At 39.8% G+C, this 13,433-nt stretch overlaps 1 protein-coding gene across 9 annotated transcripts in view; it reads right to left on the reverse strand.

Moving 5' to 3' along the window:
• Positions 1-13,433, reverse strand: part of LOC122982437 (neural cell adhesion molecule L1-like protein) — a 54,632-nt gene that overhangs the window by 29,911 nt on the left and 11,288 nt on the right. For 6 of the 9 annotated variants that reach the window (XM_044351714.1, XM_044351713.1, XM_044351710.1 and 3 more), the window contains exons 1-10: positions 9,398-9,713; positions 7,026-7,201; positions 6,353-6,461; positions 6,040-6,227; positions 5,789-5,911; positions 1,625-1,795; positions 1,216-1,254; positions 910-1,021; positions 605-786; positions 362-496 (exon numbers count right to left, since the gene is read on the reverse strand). In XM_044351714.1, coding sequence (XP_044207649.1) covers positions 362-496; positions 605-786; positions 910-1,021; positions 1,216-1,254; positions 1,625-1,795; positions 5,789-5,911; positions 6,040-6,227; positions 6,353-6,461; positions 7,026-7,107 — 1,141 coding nt within the window. In that variant the 5' untranslated portion in view covers positions 7,108-7,201; positions 9,398-9,713. Of the gene's footprint in view, positions 1-361; positions 497-604; positions 787-909; positions 1,022-1,215; positions 1,255-1,624; positions 1,796-5,788; positions 5,912-6,039; positions 6,228-6,352; positions 6,462-7,025; positions 7,202-9,397; positions 9,714-12,633; positions 12,707-13,433 lie in introns of those variants that run through there. The other 3 variants (XM_044351706.1, XM_044351709.1, XM_044351708.1) reach the window with 2 other exon arrangements.

Consider the following 13,433-nt stretch of genomic DNA (forward strand, 5'->3'; position numbering starts at 1 on the left):
TTTTCAGGTGACATTAATTACACAACTAATAATGTTTTGAGAGGAAAGAAGTTAACATTTGGCTATGATGGTTGTTTCTTATAGCAGTTTATTCATGGGGTGCCCAGGGACCCCAGTCAGTAGTCACATAGTAGAATGTTAAATATGTTAATTAACACTTCCGTTTGGTATAGTCTGTATTTTAAATTCTGAAATTGTCAAGGAGTCAAGCATGTCTCACGAGCGTTGAAGAACAATTATCTGCTTGTCGACTTGAACTCGGGGTTCTGTGGTTGAAGGTTGGTGTAGCTTCTCACTGCCCTGTCCTCCTGCCCGGTGGCAAAAGATGCATAAAACCACCACTAGAATTACTGTCACTCACCTTCGAAAATTTCTCCATTCCTCCTCCACGTTATGTCTGGCAGTGGTTTTCCACTGACCGAGCACTTGATGTGAACATCAGTCCCAATCACAGTCAGCTGGCTCTGAGGAGGCTCTGTCAGCCACTTTGGAGGCTCTGGGAGATGTTAAGAAGTGCTGTGTTGGTTTGAGTCAAAACAACTGTCATCTCTCTCTCTTTGAAGAAAACAAACGCAAGTATAATTAGCTCCTGATGTTGACCTACCTTCCACTATTACATCAAAGTAGTGAACAGCCTCTCCAGCGGGATTTTTGGCTTTACACATGTATTTCCCTTCATCGCTCTCTTCTATAGCAGATATGGTCAACAGCTTTCCAAAGTTGTTAAATGTTGTCCGAGTAGACAGCTTGTCTCCCATTTTCCTCCATTCTATCTTTGGAGTTGGACTACAAAATGAAACAAGGACATGTTATGAGCCGTAATGGCAGACAAATATGATTATATTATATTATATATATATATCAGTGATAATGTGGTTGCAGTCCTGATGATACAGCATTGATACATACAATCCCTCTGGTATACACTCAAGCTGCAGCTCCTCTCCCTTGAGCAGCACTTTCTCCGACTGAACACCAGAGGGCAGCAGCAGGCTGGGTATTCTCATTGGGGGGGCTTCAGCTGCATTGAATATAGAGAGAGCAGTCCTCCTCACTCATATGTATAATTTTAATCAATGATCTTATAAACTGCAGCTATTTGCCTACTTAAAGGCTGATTGTTTTGTCTGTTCAACAGAGAGTCACATAATGTGAAACATGTTTTCATTTTTACTATGAAGGCTTTGTTGGCTTTGACGTGGTGAAATCACTTACTGGCATTGCCGCTATCAGCAGATTGATTGTCAGGTTTCACTGGAACAAAAACAATGTAGTGTGAGAATTGTGGTTGTTGTGGTAGCGATGGTTAGTCTTCACAGTACATGTATTGCTCAATCCAGTGTCATATCAGTTACCACATGAACATGACAAGACAAGCCCTGCTCCTTGGTATGTGGTAGGGGAATACCAGTAAAAATATGCCAGAAACAAACACCTGGAAAAACATTCAAATGTCGTTTTACACCTTTGGTAGAGCAAAAGTGGGCTTTACTGCTGTGTATTTGTAGATATGTATCACATTAGCTTCTCGGGGATCTGTTCTTGTCATAATTAACAAGTGAGCTACTGTTGTCCAACAGTTGTATTTGGGTTAAAAATCTCACAGACTATGTTTTAAACCTACAGCTCTTGACCATGACAGCCATGGGGGTCTTCTGGACGATGGTGCGTATCCTGGAGAAGGCAGCATTGCAACAGTAGTCCGGACGACTGTCTTTCTGTAAGGCATTAGAGAAGTACAGGTTGCCATCAATGCCCACGGAAACCCTCTCATCCTGCTCAATGTGCTGGAGATCTGAAAAAGAGCATATTCTTCATCAGTGATATACTATCAATGTCAACATTATATGTATATATTGTATTGTGGCTGGTAAGAAGACACAAATTGGATTTTCGCACACATTCTCAAATACATTCATCGGGGGCACCAGAGGGTCGAAAGTATAAAATAAAAATAATTTCAACAACAACTTCACAATGAGACTCAGGTCACCTGCTAACAAATTGCAACACAATGTAGCCTCATATATGCTATAGACTTTAATGGAAATGCCCTAAAGAGTTTCCTTGTATGGAGCCTGTGAACTCACTGTGACAGCATATTTGGTTTACATAGAGCCGCTATTTAAGTCTCGGGTCACTGAAGCTCTGTGTCACTCCTTCAGCAACCCATTCACAGTATTTAACAGCTTCATTTAAGACTTAGCTTTAAGTCACTGGTTGTTTTGTCAGTGTTTAAGGCGAAGTCATAAAAACACATATTTGGTTCTAATTTATGTGACATGACACCTGAGGGAAAGAGGGGTGACTAATACAAAATGAACAATATTTTTCACACTCATGCACATAGGCTGCATACAGAACGCACAATGTGTTTGTACTTTTCAGACAGACTAATGTACATGTTCAAGTATATTTTATTATTTCATATTGTTGTGACAATCTGTGGAAATATAAGTGTATGATGACTAAGAAAAACATATAAAAACAGAAAAGTGTATTCATTAATTCTGTCCCTCCGTCTTTCCATCTTTCTGACGTCAGTCAGGTTTGTTGGTGCTGTTTGAGGAGCTTTCTTAGGGTAGGACAGAAAACTCAGCCCCTATTGGCAAAGCACTTCAGACAGAACAGAGGTGGCCTTTTACACAGTAAATCACTTTCTTCAGTAGTGGTGCTTATGTGAGGTAAACTTGTGAGACTGAAGTGTGTACCTTTCCTTGACCGCCCTTCTTATTGTTACCGCTGACTTCACTGAAGGTTAGTTTAGGGTGCCAACAGCCATGTGCCTTTGCCAAAATACATGGTGTGTCGCAAGCTCTTTCTTTTCATCTGTGAGAAACTTTAGGAGGGTGATGCAAACGAACCTGAAAACTATTGACATTATCCCAGCCTAGAGCACTTCAAGGTGCCAGCACAATGACAAAGATGTGACTCATGAACAGTGGAGGCCGCTCTATGCTTCAAATTAAGTGCTTGTTGAATCGTCTAACTGCATCTGAAACACTTTATCCTGACATAAGATGCAGGGGGGTTATTTTCTACAATTTTTGTAATTTTTCCAAAACAGTCAATCACACCCACCTTATGCAGTGATGACAGGCTTTTTGCCCTGCTTTCCAATGTGACCATTCCACCACTTTAGACATGGTCGGATAACATGATGTACAACTTAGTTAATTTATAGCATACTGAAGCCTTGGCAAAACATTTGCCTACAGCAGCGCTCTGCAGTTGTGGGTGAGTGTTTTTGCCACCCATGAACCAACCATATAAATGACAAGCTATGGGGCTTTTTTCCCATATTCAAGAGCATGATCTTTCAATTTGAGACCATTATTTATTGATATCATGTTCAGATTTTTGTAATTCTTCAAAACCCTGCCCTCACACTCAAATAGTCCCTGCTTGTGCTTAGATTTGCTCTGCTTCTGCTCAAACTGTATGCTTGCGCTCACATATATTGTTGCTTGCACAGATTTCCTGCTCCAGCTTCAGCCTTTCTCCTCACACTCAGGCTGCTTCTGTGCACTCGTGAAATGTCTGCTCTCAGATTTCTGCTCTGCCCTCGCATTTTTTGTTGCACCAACCCTGTCAAAATCCCCCAACCAACAGAATGCTAGATATAGTGTTGACCAATCAAATGATCCCTGCCTCCTTGCAGGCACATTCGCTTTACTTCTTAGAGCGTCCCATATGGGTGGTTACTCTTCAACCGGGTTCATCCACTCCTACCCTTCAAGGCTTTATTAAATGTACTTCCTTTGCTTTCTTGTATGACTTTTGGAATAAAAATATATACCAGAATCTGTACTTTTTACTATAATAGCTACATATAGAAGCCATATAGCACTCTGGCCTCCTGTCAGTGTGCTAGAGAAGAAAACAAAATCACCTTCACGACTCAGAAGAGGAGTCTAGCAGATCACCAAAGTCAAGGACCTCAAGTGAGTTTTTTATGTTAATGGTGCTATTACTTCCTTCAAATTGAACTGGTTAAGTTATGTTTGCAGCACAAGAATACATCCTTGATATTATGCTTGGCTTTCAAGTGTTTACATAACATGATCACTGTTGCTAGGCAACTAGCAATATTTGTATCTGTATTTCAATTATTTAGGAATGAGAAAAGTGCCAACAGCAACAGGAAGAAATGCTAGCCAGCACATTAAGACGTAAGTAGAGAACAAAAGTAACTTTCAATAAGCAACAATGAACAGCATTTGAAGAGAAGGACGACTCTTCGATATAACAACACGATACATGACCTCACCACTGTTTTAAAAATGTAGCAGCTCATTAAAGTTACTTTTCTTTTCTACTGTCTTAATATGTTAGCTAGTTCATTTTGCTGTCCATTTTGTTGTTAGTTGCCTACCAACGGTGTTCATGTAACATACAACACTTGAAAGCCATGTCTATTATCATGGACGTATATATGTGCTGCAAATATAATTTAACCAGTTCACTTTGAAGGAAGCAGTAGCACCATTAACATAAAAAACTTACTCAAGGTCCTTGACTTTGGTGATCCGCTAGACTCCCTCTTCTGAGTCATGAAGGTGACGTCGTTTCCAGTGTACTATACAGCTACTATATGTAGCAATTATAGTAAAAATTACAGACGCTGGTATATATGTTAACTGTCCTATTTATTCCAAAAGTTGTACAAGAAAGCAAAGGAAGTAATTTAATAAAGCCTTGAAGGGTAGGAGTGGATGAACCCGGCTAAAGAGTAACCACCCATATGGGACGCTCTAAGAAGTAAAGCGAACGTGCCCACAAGGAGGCAGGGGATCATTTTTTTGTTCAACACTACACCTGGCATTCTGTTGGTTGGGAAATTTTGACAGGGTTGTAGCACAAAAAAGCAGTGGGTGCGAGGGCAGGGTTTTAAGGGAAAGAATTACATAAATCTGAACATGAAGTCAATAAATCATGCTGTCAAATTGAAAGACCCCACTCTTAAATAAAGATAGAGGAAAAAAGCCCCATAGAAACTTCTTTCTGCTAGCAAACAACAGAAAAATGCCTAAAAGCTGCTGTGTGGTGGGATGCACAACCAGCAGAGTAACCAACCCAGAACAAAGTTTTTATAAGCTGCCGAACCGAAAAACTGAGAGTTTAAGAAGACAAAAGTGGATAACATTACAGGGCTGTGCACCATGCAGTGCAGAGCCGACATGAGCTGCACGGACAGCCTGCAGCTCAAACACCTCCGTAAAAATGACATACACCTGGACACACTGCTAGTCACAGAGAACACGCAGGTTTTAAGTAAAAACAGAACAGCTGTTTAACTGAAAGGTATTGCAGTGTTTGTAATAGACATTTAAATCACAGAATAGCTAACCTGCATTGAGCTGAAATGCTAACTGTAAAAAGTGCCCATGTGTTATTTCCTCAACAATGTTTACAACCTGTACTCGCCATATCAGCTGTGAAAAGTGTCATGCTAGCCTGTTCTGTAGTGGGGTTTGCTATACAGTTGTGCTATCTCTACTGTAGACGTGATGTCAGCCCTTGCATTCATGTATTGCATCTTAATGTAACGAGTTTCAACATATGCTATAAACATATGCTATAAACTACCTTTTCCTCTCTGCTACAATAATCCTTTTACATGCTGAAATCTAATGTTTTTAGCTAGCTACAAGTGTTTTGTTAGCGTGTCAGCCCTTGATTACATATTATTGCACCGATTGTTTTCCCCTCTGGTGGGCGTGGTTTTCAGAGTATGATTTGTTACTGATGTGTTACTCTATACTTTAACAGTTACTTCAAGGCTTACCAATAGACATCCAGAAGATCTGACGTGGGGGCATGCCCTCTGGAGGGTTACACTTCAGGACAATTGGCTGTCCCTCTTCAACAACAATAGGATCAATCGTCTCCTTTGGAAACTTAGGGATATCTATCCAAGACACAGACATTAAATAAAATGAAAACTTTATCAAGAAAATTTGAAAGAAAATACAGTTTTATTATGACTCTGAAAAGCATTAGTCAGCAATTTCACATAACAGACTAAAGGTTACTTACTAGGAACTATCACTTCGATCTCCTCTGTCATGGCAGTTCCCAACTTGTTGGAAGCATAGCACCGGTATTTGCCCTTGAACTGGACCAGTTGCTTGTTGTAGAGCACAAAAGTGCCATCACTGGGGTTGGCTTTGGATTTTGAGAGATGGGGAGCGATAAAGTCTTGGCCATCTTTTGTCCATCTGTATCTGTTGAAGCAAAACATACAGTGGGTCAATGAATCACAGATATACAGCATGTTTTGTTCAAGTGATCAAAGCTATGATCTTTTGGCACAGTTAGATAGGACACAGATCATGTTGATGTCACTTACACTGGTGGTGGGTTGCCTTTGGCTTCACACCTGAGAGTAACAGTGTTGTCAAAAGGAAGGCCAATAACGGGACTCGATGTGTGAGTTGTTATGGTTGGAACCTGCTCCACTACAATATGAAGACAAAAACACACAAAATTAGCACAGAAATGTTAAATGTAAATGTTTTGCTAGTGCAACAACTCTCTTGTGTTTTTTCTCTATCGTTTCCTTTTCTTTCCAACTGCCCTGTATGAAACCCAGACTGAGAAATCATCAACATGACAAAGTTGTGTGCCAACAATGTTGCATAATCTGGACAAACGAGGTGCCTTAGATAGACACTGAACTAAAATAGCACACCAGGACGTGATTGCAAAGCATTCTTAGCCCTAAACAAAGAAACCTCAGCTGCAACAACACTTCTAAAGTATTTACCTCATACTTTACTTTATACTTAAATAGGTTGGACATCCAAAAACGAACACATATTTTTGACAGATGTTATGTTATTCAGAACACAGAGAGAGGAAATTAAACATTGCACGTTGAGTAATCAGTTAAAATTACAAATAAGATCGTGCTTACATTTAGTAGGTCTTGCCTTGCATGTCGGACATACCTTGTAAATCCACTCTTTATATTTATTGGAGAATAAATGAGCAGTAAGTATTACCCTCAGTAACACTCCTACCTTCCAGAGGGATATCGAGGCCTGCAGCCCTGGAGGTCAAGGCCAAAAACAGAACAAGCTGCAGGCTCCCCGCCAACCTCATCACGCTCCGCTGGTTTAGGGAGACAGTAGAGATCAGGAGAACGTGTTGATGCAGATCAGCTGGCGTCACTCGGAGTTCCTAAGGCACAGAGGACCTGAAGAATAAGATTAAAAAACATAGTCATAATAAATTGAGTGGTCAAGTAAGGGCTCTTCAAGCATCTGTTCTAATCACAGAAACACGGCACTGAATCCCAAGAGAAGAGTTACTTTGCTATAAATAAGCTGCAAATTATCACACTTATGGTAACAAATTTGAAAACAGGCTCTTTATACAACGTGACTGACTGCTTGAAACTACAGAAAACAAGAAGGCAGATAGATAAATAAGATCTGACAACATAAAAACCCATCAAGCATGGATACTTTGCAGTGCTTTTCTATGATAATCCCAATTAAAATACATTACAGATCACTTCTGTTCTGTTTTGATCATTTTTTCAAATATGCTGTGCCTCAGGGTAAGAATAATGTTCTTCATGATGTTATGCAAGTAAATTTGGATTACCTAAATGGAATGTATTGAATTTACTTGAATACTTAGCACTCAAAGGCAGAGGAGTAGAGGTGAATATCAGCAATGGACCAAATAACTTCACATATAAATATATAAAATCTGTCTGTCATCTGTCATTTGCACTGTAAACATCTTTGATTTTCCATGTATAAAAAAGAAGATATTTTAAAGTTTTTTAATAAGGCCCCCTTCAAAGAACCTGTGCTTAGTAAAGCAAAATTTCCTGTTGATACAAGCCATTTAACACTGGATGTCCCTCATTGTTATGATGTTGTAGCACAACGCAGCAGAGCACTTGTCTAGAGATTACCCTTTGAACTGTGAAGCCTGGCTGGTGGCATCGGATGGCATGCTTACAGTAAACCCAACTGGCACAAAGGCTAAGCTGCTGTCTGCTATGATTGCTAGATCCAAGATGGCAGACTATAAATTGGTCTAAGCCCATCAGTATTTCACGGCTTAGTTCTCACAGTGCTGAGACTGTGGCGGCAGCGTTGGCGATGCCAAATGGGTTCACCCTCCAGCTAATCCTGCTATCAGGAGAATGAAGGCGGGGAGCTCCTGCAGTCATATAGTACACTCCTTAACAATGACTGAGTGCTGCTCAGGACAAATCAGTTCAGGGTTCTTCTAAGGACGCATGGCTGCATGTGTTGTCTCTTCTTAGTGAGGAAGGTTAATGTGGTAATTGTTGTAGACTAGATTCAGGATTAAGCTGCTTGAATTTAGAATCAATTAAACAAATTGAGAGATTGTAGCAGTGTATTACTGCTATAAGGACTTTTTGTGATTATCTTCCCCCGGATTGAATAGTAAACAAAGCTCTTTAGATGTTTGTTCCAGTGGAGTAAACATATATTTTCATGTTGTAATAAAGCTGTAAGCCTCTTTCATTCTTAGTCTGGTGCTACTGTACACCGTATTTTACACACAGAGGCTCACACACATGCCTTCATTTACATGCCTACAGACACACATGCACCTTTGCTTTAGAAACCACCTATAGCACTATTGCATAGACATAAGTTAAAACCTCAGTGACAATATTGTGATTTAAATCTCAAAGCACATCAGCCCAGCAGAGTCCTTGTTAGGTAGGAGGCCCACAGTCATCCAGTGACATGAAAAATGAAACCTTTCGTCCCGATTTGTTTTGATCCTGACAACATGGCAACTTTCATTCATGTGCAGAAAATCCCCTGCTTGGTGCACACCCAAAGAAACTTGTGGGTTAGGCACATTAGTAAGCCTTATATGCATGTGGAGATCTGTAAACCTGCCGCTTTAATGATAACTCAAACAAAGCTGACACAGTCCGTTTCAAAGGCAAAATCTCTGGAACGTAAAAACGGGGTGGAGTCCCTATGTAAACAGATAACAAAGCATTTGTTTTGAGAGTAAAGGGATCTATTACCTGAACACATGGCAGATCATAGCCACAAATCCGCAGGGATTGTGTTTCCTAAGCCAATAGTTGGCCAGGGCATGAAGAGCGTGACTACTACACGACTAATCCTTGCCAACACACACTGTATACAATGACTTCCCCCTTTGCTTAAACCTTAGAACAACCTCCCTCAGACCAACCAGCACCCCCACAAGCTGCAATATGTAAGTGTAGCTGCAAAGTAAAGCCTGCAAAGTAATGCAGAGATGATACCCAAATGTTATGCACACACAACATGTTACTCTAGTCAAATACATATACAATAAATACAGAATTTAACAATTTCACAGAGAACAGCAAACATTTCATGAAGTAACCAATACTCACTGGTTTTTGAGTCATTCTACATCTTAAGTCCACCTCTAGTGGAGGACCAGGGCCGCTGCACTACAAGTCCATATAAAAAGTTTGGGACAGGACCATCAGGGGATCATTCCAACAACTCTCTCTGAACTAACATCTCTGACATGTCCTTCCTGCTCCACCTCACGTTCCTGGTGCACGCCTCCCTGCCCGCCCCTCCACTCAAGCAGCTAAAGGAGCGACAGGAGACTCACTGAAGTGACATATGTCGCCAAAGCCTCTCACTTGGCAAAGAGGTTCTCTAAGCCTGTGACAATGACCCGGGACAAAGCCTGCACTGCGGGGCTACTCAGTGAGCATTAAAGAATGGGCGGAGAGGAAGTACAAGCATGTCTCTCTCTCTCTCTCTCTCTCTCTCTCTCTCTCTCTCTCTCTCTCTCTCTCTCTCCCCCTCTCTCTCCCTCTGTTTTTCCTAGATCCCTCCATCCAGCCTTCCACAAACCATGCATGCCCATTTATACTTGGCTCCATCACAGTGATCTGAATGCAATGTGTCTTAGCTCCATTGAAAAGGGAAGGGAGTCATCTTCTCTGAGAGGACCAGAGCTTTTGTGGAAGTGTACTTTCATTTCCATGCAGTGCTCCAGGGTATTAATAGATGGAGGCATGAGAGAGCATGCCTGAAATAGACATGATGTTTTTGATAGTAAGTTAATAGGATCTTTAGCTACACGATTTCCTACTTTTCTTTCCTACTTTTGTTTTATTTTAAAGGTTTTTATCTTTATTGAGCAAGCGTAGTCTCTTATCTGGAGATATGTAAAGGAATGATTCAGTCCAATCTGTGTTTCTCCTGAAGCTGAAAAACAACTTCAATATCCCTCTTACATAGAGGTCTCCAATGTTATCGATCTGTTTTCTAATCCTCTCAGTTGGCTCAATTTATATTCCAAGGAGCAAAGCAAAGATTTGTAATACAGATAGCATAAAAGACATTGTCTTGAGTTTCAAGTGTTTCTCTTTTTGTTTCCAAATCTGCATTGTATTAGGAATAATAGAGATTGTGCCTACAACATAATTTGCTAAGGCAGATGGAGACATAATGACCTCACCAATAGGGTAAGCGATGTTAACACTGCCCTGCAGGGTCATCCAAGAATAGACATTTACAGCACAGCAGTAAATCCTGAAATTAGGTAGTGAAAGCTCCCCATTAATTTTACACTTGCCAAAGATGATATATTCTATTATTAGAGTTATAATACCACATAGAGTGAAGAAGAACAGACTAAGATTTTAAAGTAAGCTTTAGTGAGCAGATCTGGATAGAAAACCATCTTAACTCTGCCTAATAAAGAAGTAAGAAGTGTCTTCCAAAATCCTGTCTTGAGTTTTAGCTATTTGCAGAATAAACATGAACTAGGCCACTATACTTTAGAACTAGTCTTCTGGCCTAATGTGCACTGTCAGTAAAGAATGGCTGGAACTAATTACACAGTCTATTTAGAAAAAGACCGTTTTCATCACTTCAAATGGACCTGTTTCATGTTTAAGAGAGCATGGCTTCTGTAAACACAAAGAAAAAAACTTAAGAGGCAAAGCCTAATGGACCTGCATGTTCACTCAAAGTCTGACATGTAGACATGGGACCATGTGCACAAAAGATTAATGTAAATCCAAGAACAATAGCTGTAGCATGGCCAAACATATATTGTCTGGTCTAAGTAAATACAGTATACACACACACAGTATGTAACTCTAAGAAACTACATATTTGAAATATGTTGACACAGTCAAAGGGACCAAATATTTTATTTTTTCTTGTACTAATCAATATAAAACATAATCTTAATCTATACATGTACTGTGTTTATATATATTAACATTATTCAGGTTCAAAGTATCGTCATTCTTATTGTGACTTGCAGCTGACTGATAACAGTCAGAGTCACACAATTAAAACACAATTCACAGTGTTTTCAGGGTCTCTGCTCATGACCAGTTTCATTGTGCTTGTTAAATTAACATGAACGTTAAAACAAACGAGAGACAGAGTCATTTGTGAATTCCAACTTCATGCCTCCAACAACATCTCAATCTCCTGTGGTGACTAACTAAAGAGGCTGCCCTGCCCCGTGCCTTTGTCATTTCCTCCCCGACAGTCCTTGCCTGTAGTGTTTCCTGATAATTACAAGTCTGCTGCTTCTGTCTTTTGGCAGAGCTCACAAATACATGGCAATTACAAAATACCTTCCAAACTAACCAATGAAATGTTTGACACGAGATGCCTAAATTAAAATACCTTAACTGCAAATATATATGTGCGTTTGTGTAATGAGTATAATCGAAGAAATGACGTACGGCCACCAAGACACACCTAAATATGTAAGTATGCTGTGACCCATTCATAATTCTTTTCCATCCTCAAATATTGTTTGAAATCACAATAGAAAAGATTTCAGTGAATGTTAACCCATGCAACATGTGGACACTGAACAGAGGCACACAAAAGAAATGCATCATGACAAGTTTTGCTGTCAACATAGACAATGACAGCAATGACAGACGAGGTTTGAGACGTCCACAAACATTTGCTGGGGCTGAGAGAGAGAAAGCCTTCAGAAAAACTCTACTCATAAACAAATACTGGAGAGCTTTTGCAAACAAAAACTTTCTCCAGTCTACTGTGGTTTATAAAAGTACACAAAACAATTTCGACACAGTGGGTTGGGCTACTTAATGTCTCATTCTTAAAATTCAGGACGTTAAACAAAAATGTGATAGTAAAGAATGTGTAATTAAGCAAATTTTCTGGCTGCTCAGGAAAACCTCCCTTGCATGCTGCCGATTATGCAGTGATACATTCATTTTTCAAGCAAAAATTACAGAAAAATTTCTCACATTTCAGAGAATTTCAGATTCAGATTCAAATGTGAGCATTGGCTGCTTTTTCTTGTATTACATTATGGTAAATTAAATAGTCTGGGATATTGGGAAGGTGAACAAAACAAGACATTTGATGACATCACCTGGCGCTCTTTTTCACTGGCATCCACACAATTTTCTCTTTTTATGATGTTTTATACCAAGCAATTGAATGTTTGATTGAGAAAATAATCTACAGATTAATCAATAATGAAAAAAGTCACTAGTTGCATCCCTACCTCAGTGACATGAGAGCATAACAGCCTGTAGCCGCGTCTTCTTAACACATCAAGATTTTAAACTGGTTAGGGTCATAAAGTAAGAACTCTCCTTACCTTTAGGGTCACTGAATCTTTTCGCCATTACTCAATGTTGTCGTAACATGAGCCATGTCTCTGTTTCAGTCCCCTGAGCACTTCTACAAGCTAGTAATCACGTACGCCTGGAATTCACACAAACAGCTCACTGACAGCTCTCTGACACACATCAAACTTGTGCTTCCAGTATTATGTAAAGGCAGGATCCCAACGTTCTACATAGTTTACAAGCAAAACAGGTTTAAAATTAGAGGAGTGCACTCAGTAAAGTGCAGATCTCTGCCAGGTGTGTACATTTTTCTTATATAGATATGTACGCAACATTTTTAATAAAGTGTTTTTGTGTGGTATAGGGTCAGTTTTCTTTAAGATGCATAGAATAGTGTAATGGTTTTGTAACTGAGCATCCTGGGTTCACCAACATCGACATGACACCCTCCTCTACCTCCCTCTCCTCTCCAAAACAGAGTGGAATCTCACTCAGTTGTCCTCCCGGTTCCCTTACAGTCAAGATAACAAAAACGAGGATTTATTCATCTTGTATCGTGTCTAACTTTAGTTGATCATAACATAACAGGTATGGAACTAATCTGCAGATGTTCTGGTTCAAGATGAGACCAAACTTTTCTATGGATGTCAGATTCTGAGCCACGACAAAAGCCAAAATGTGACCTGCAACAGACTAGCTTGTTCTTAGCCAAGTCAATTGCTGGAAATTTCTTTTGCTAAATGGCAAGGACTGCTGAAAAGACAAAGGTCTAAGCTTTACAATAGGAAGTCCTTGAGAATACAGTCATAAATGTGCACAAAAAATATTA

This window comes from Thunnus albacares, chromosome 5, assembly GCF_914725855.1.
Source record: "Thunnus albacares chromosome 5, fThuAlb1.1, whole genome shotgun sequence".
Taxonomy (NCBI): Eukaryota; Metazoa; Chordata; class Actinopteri; order Scombriformes; family Scombridae; genus Thunnus; species Thunnus albacares.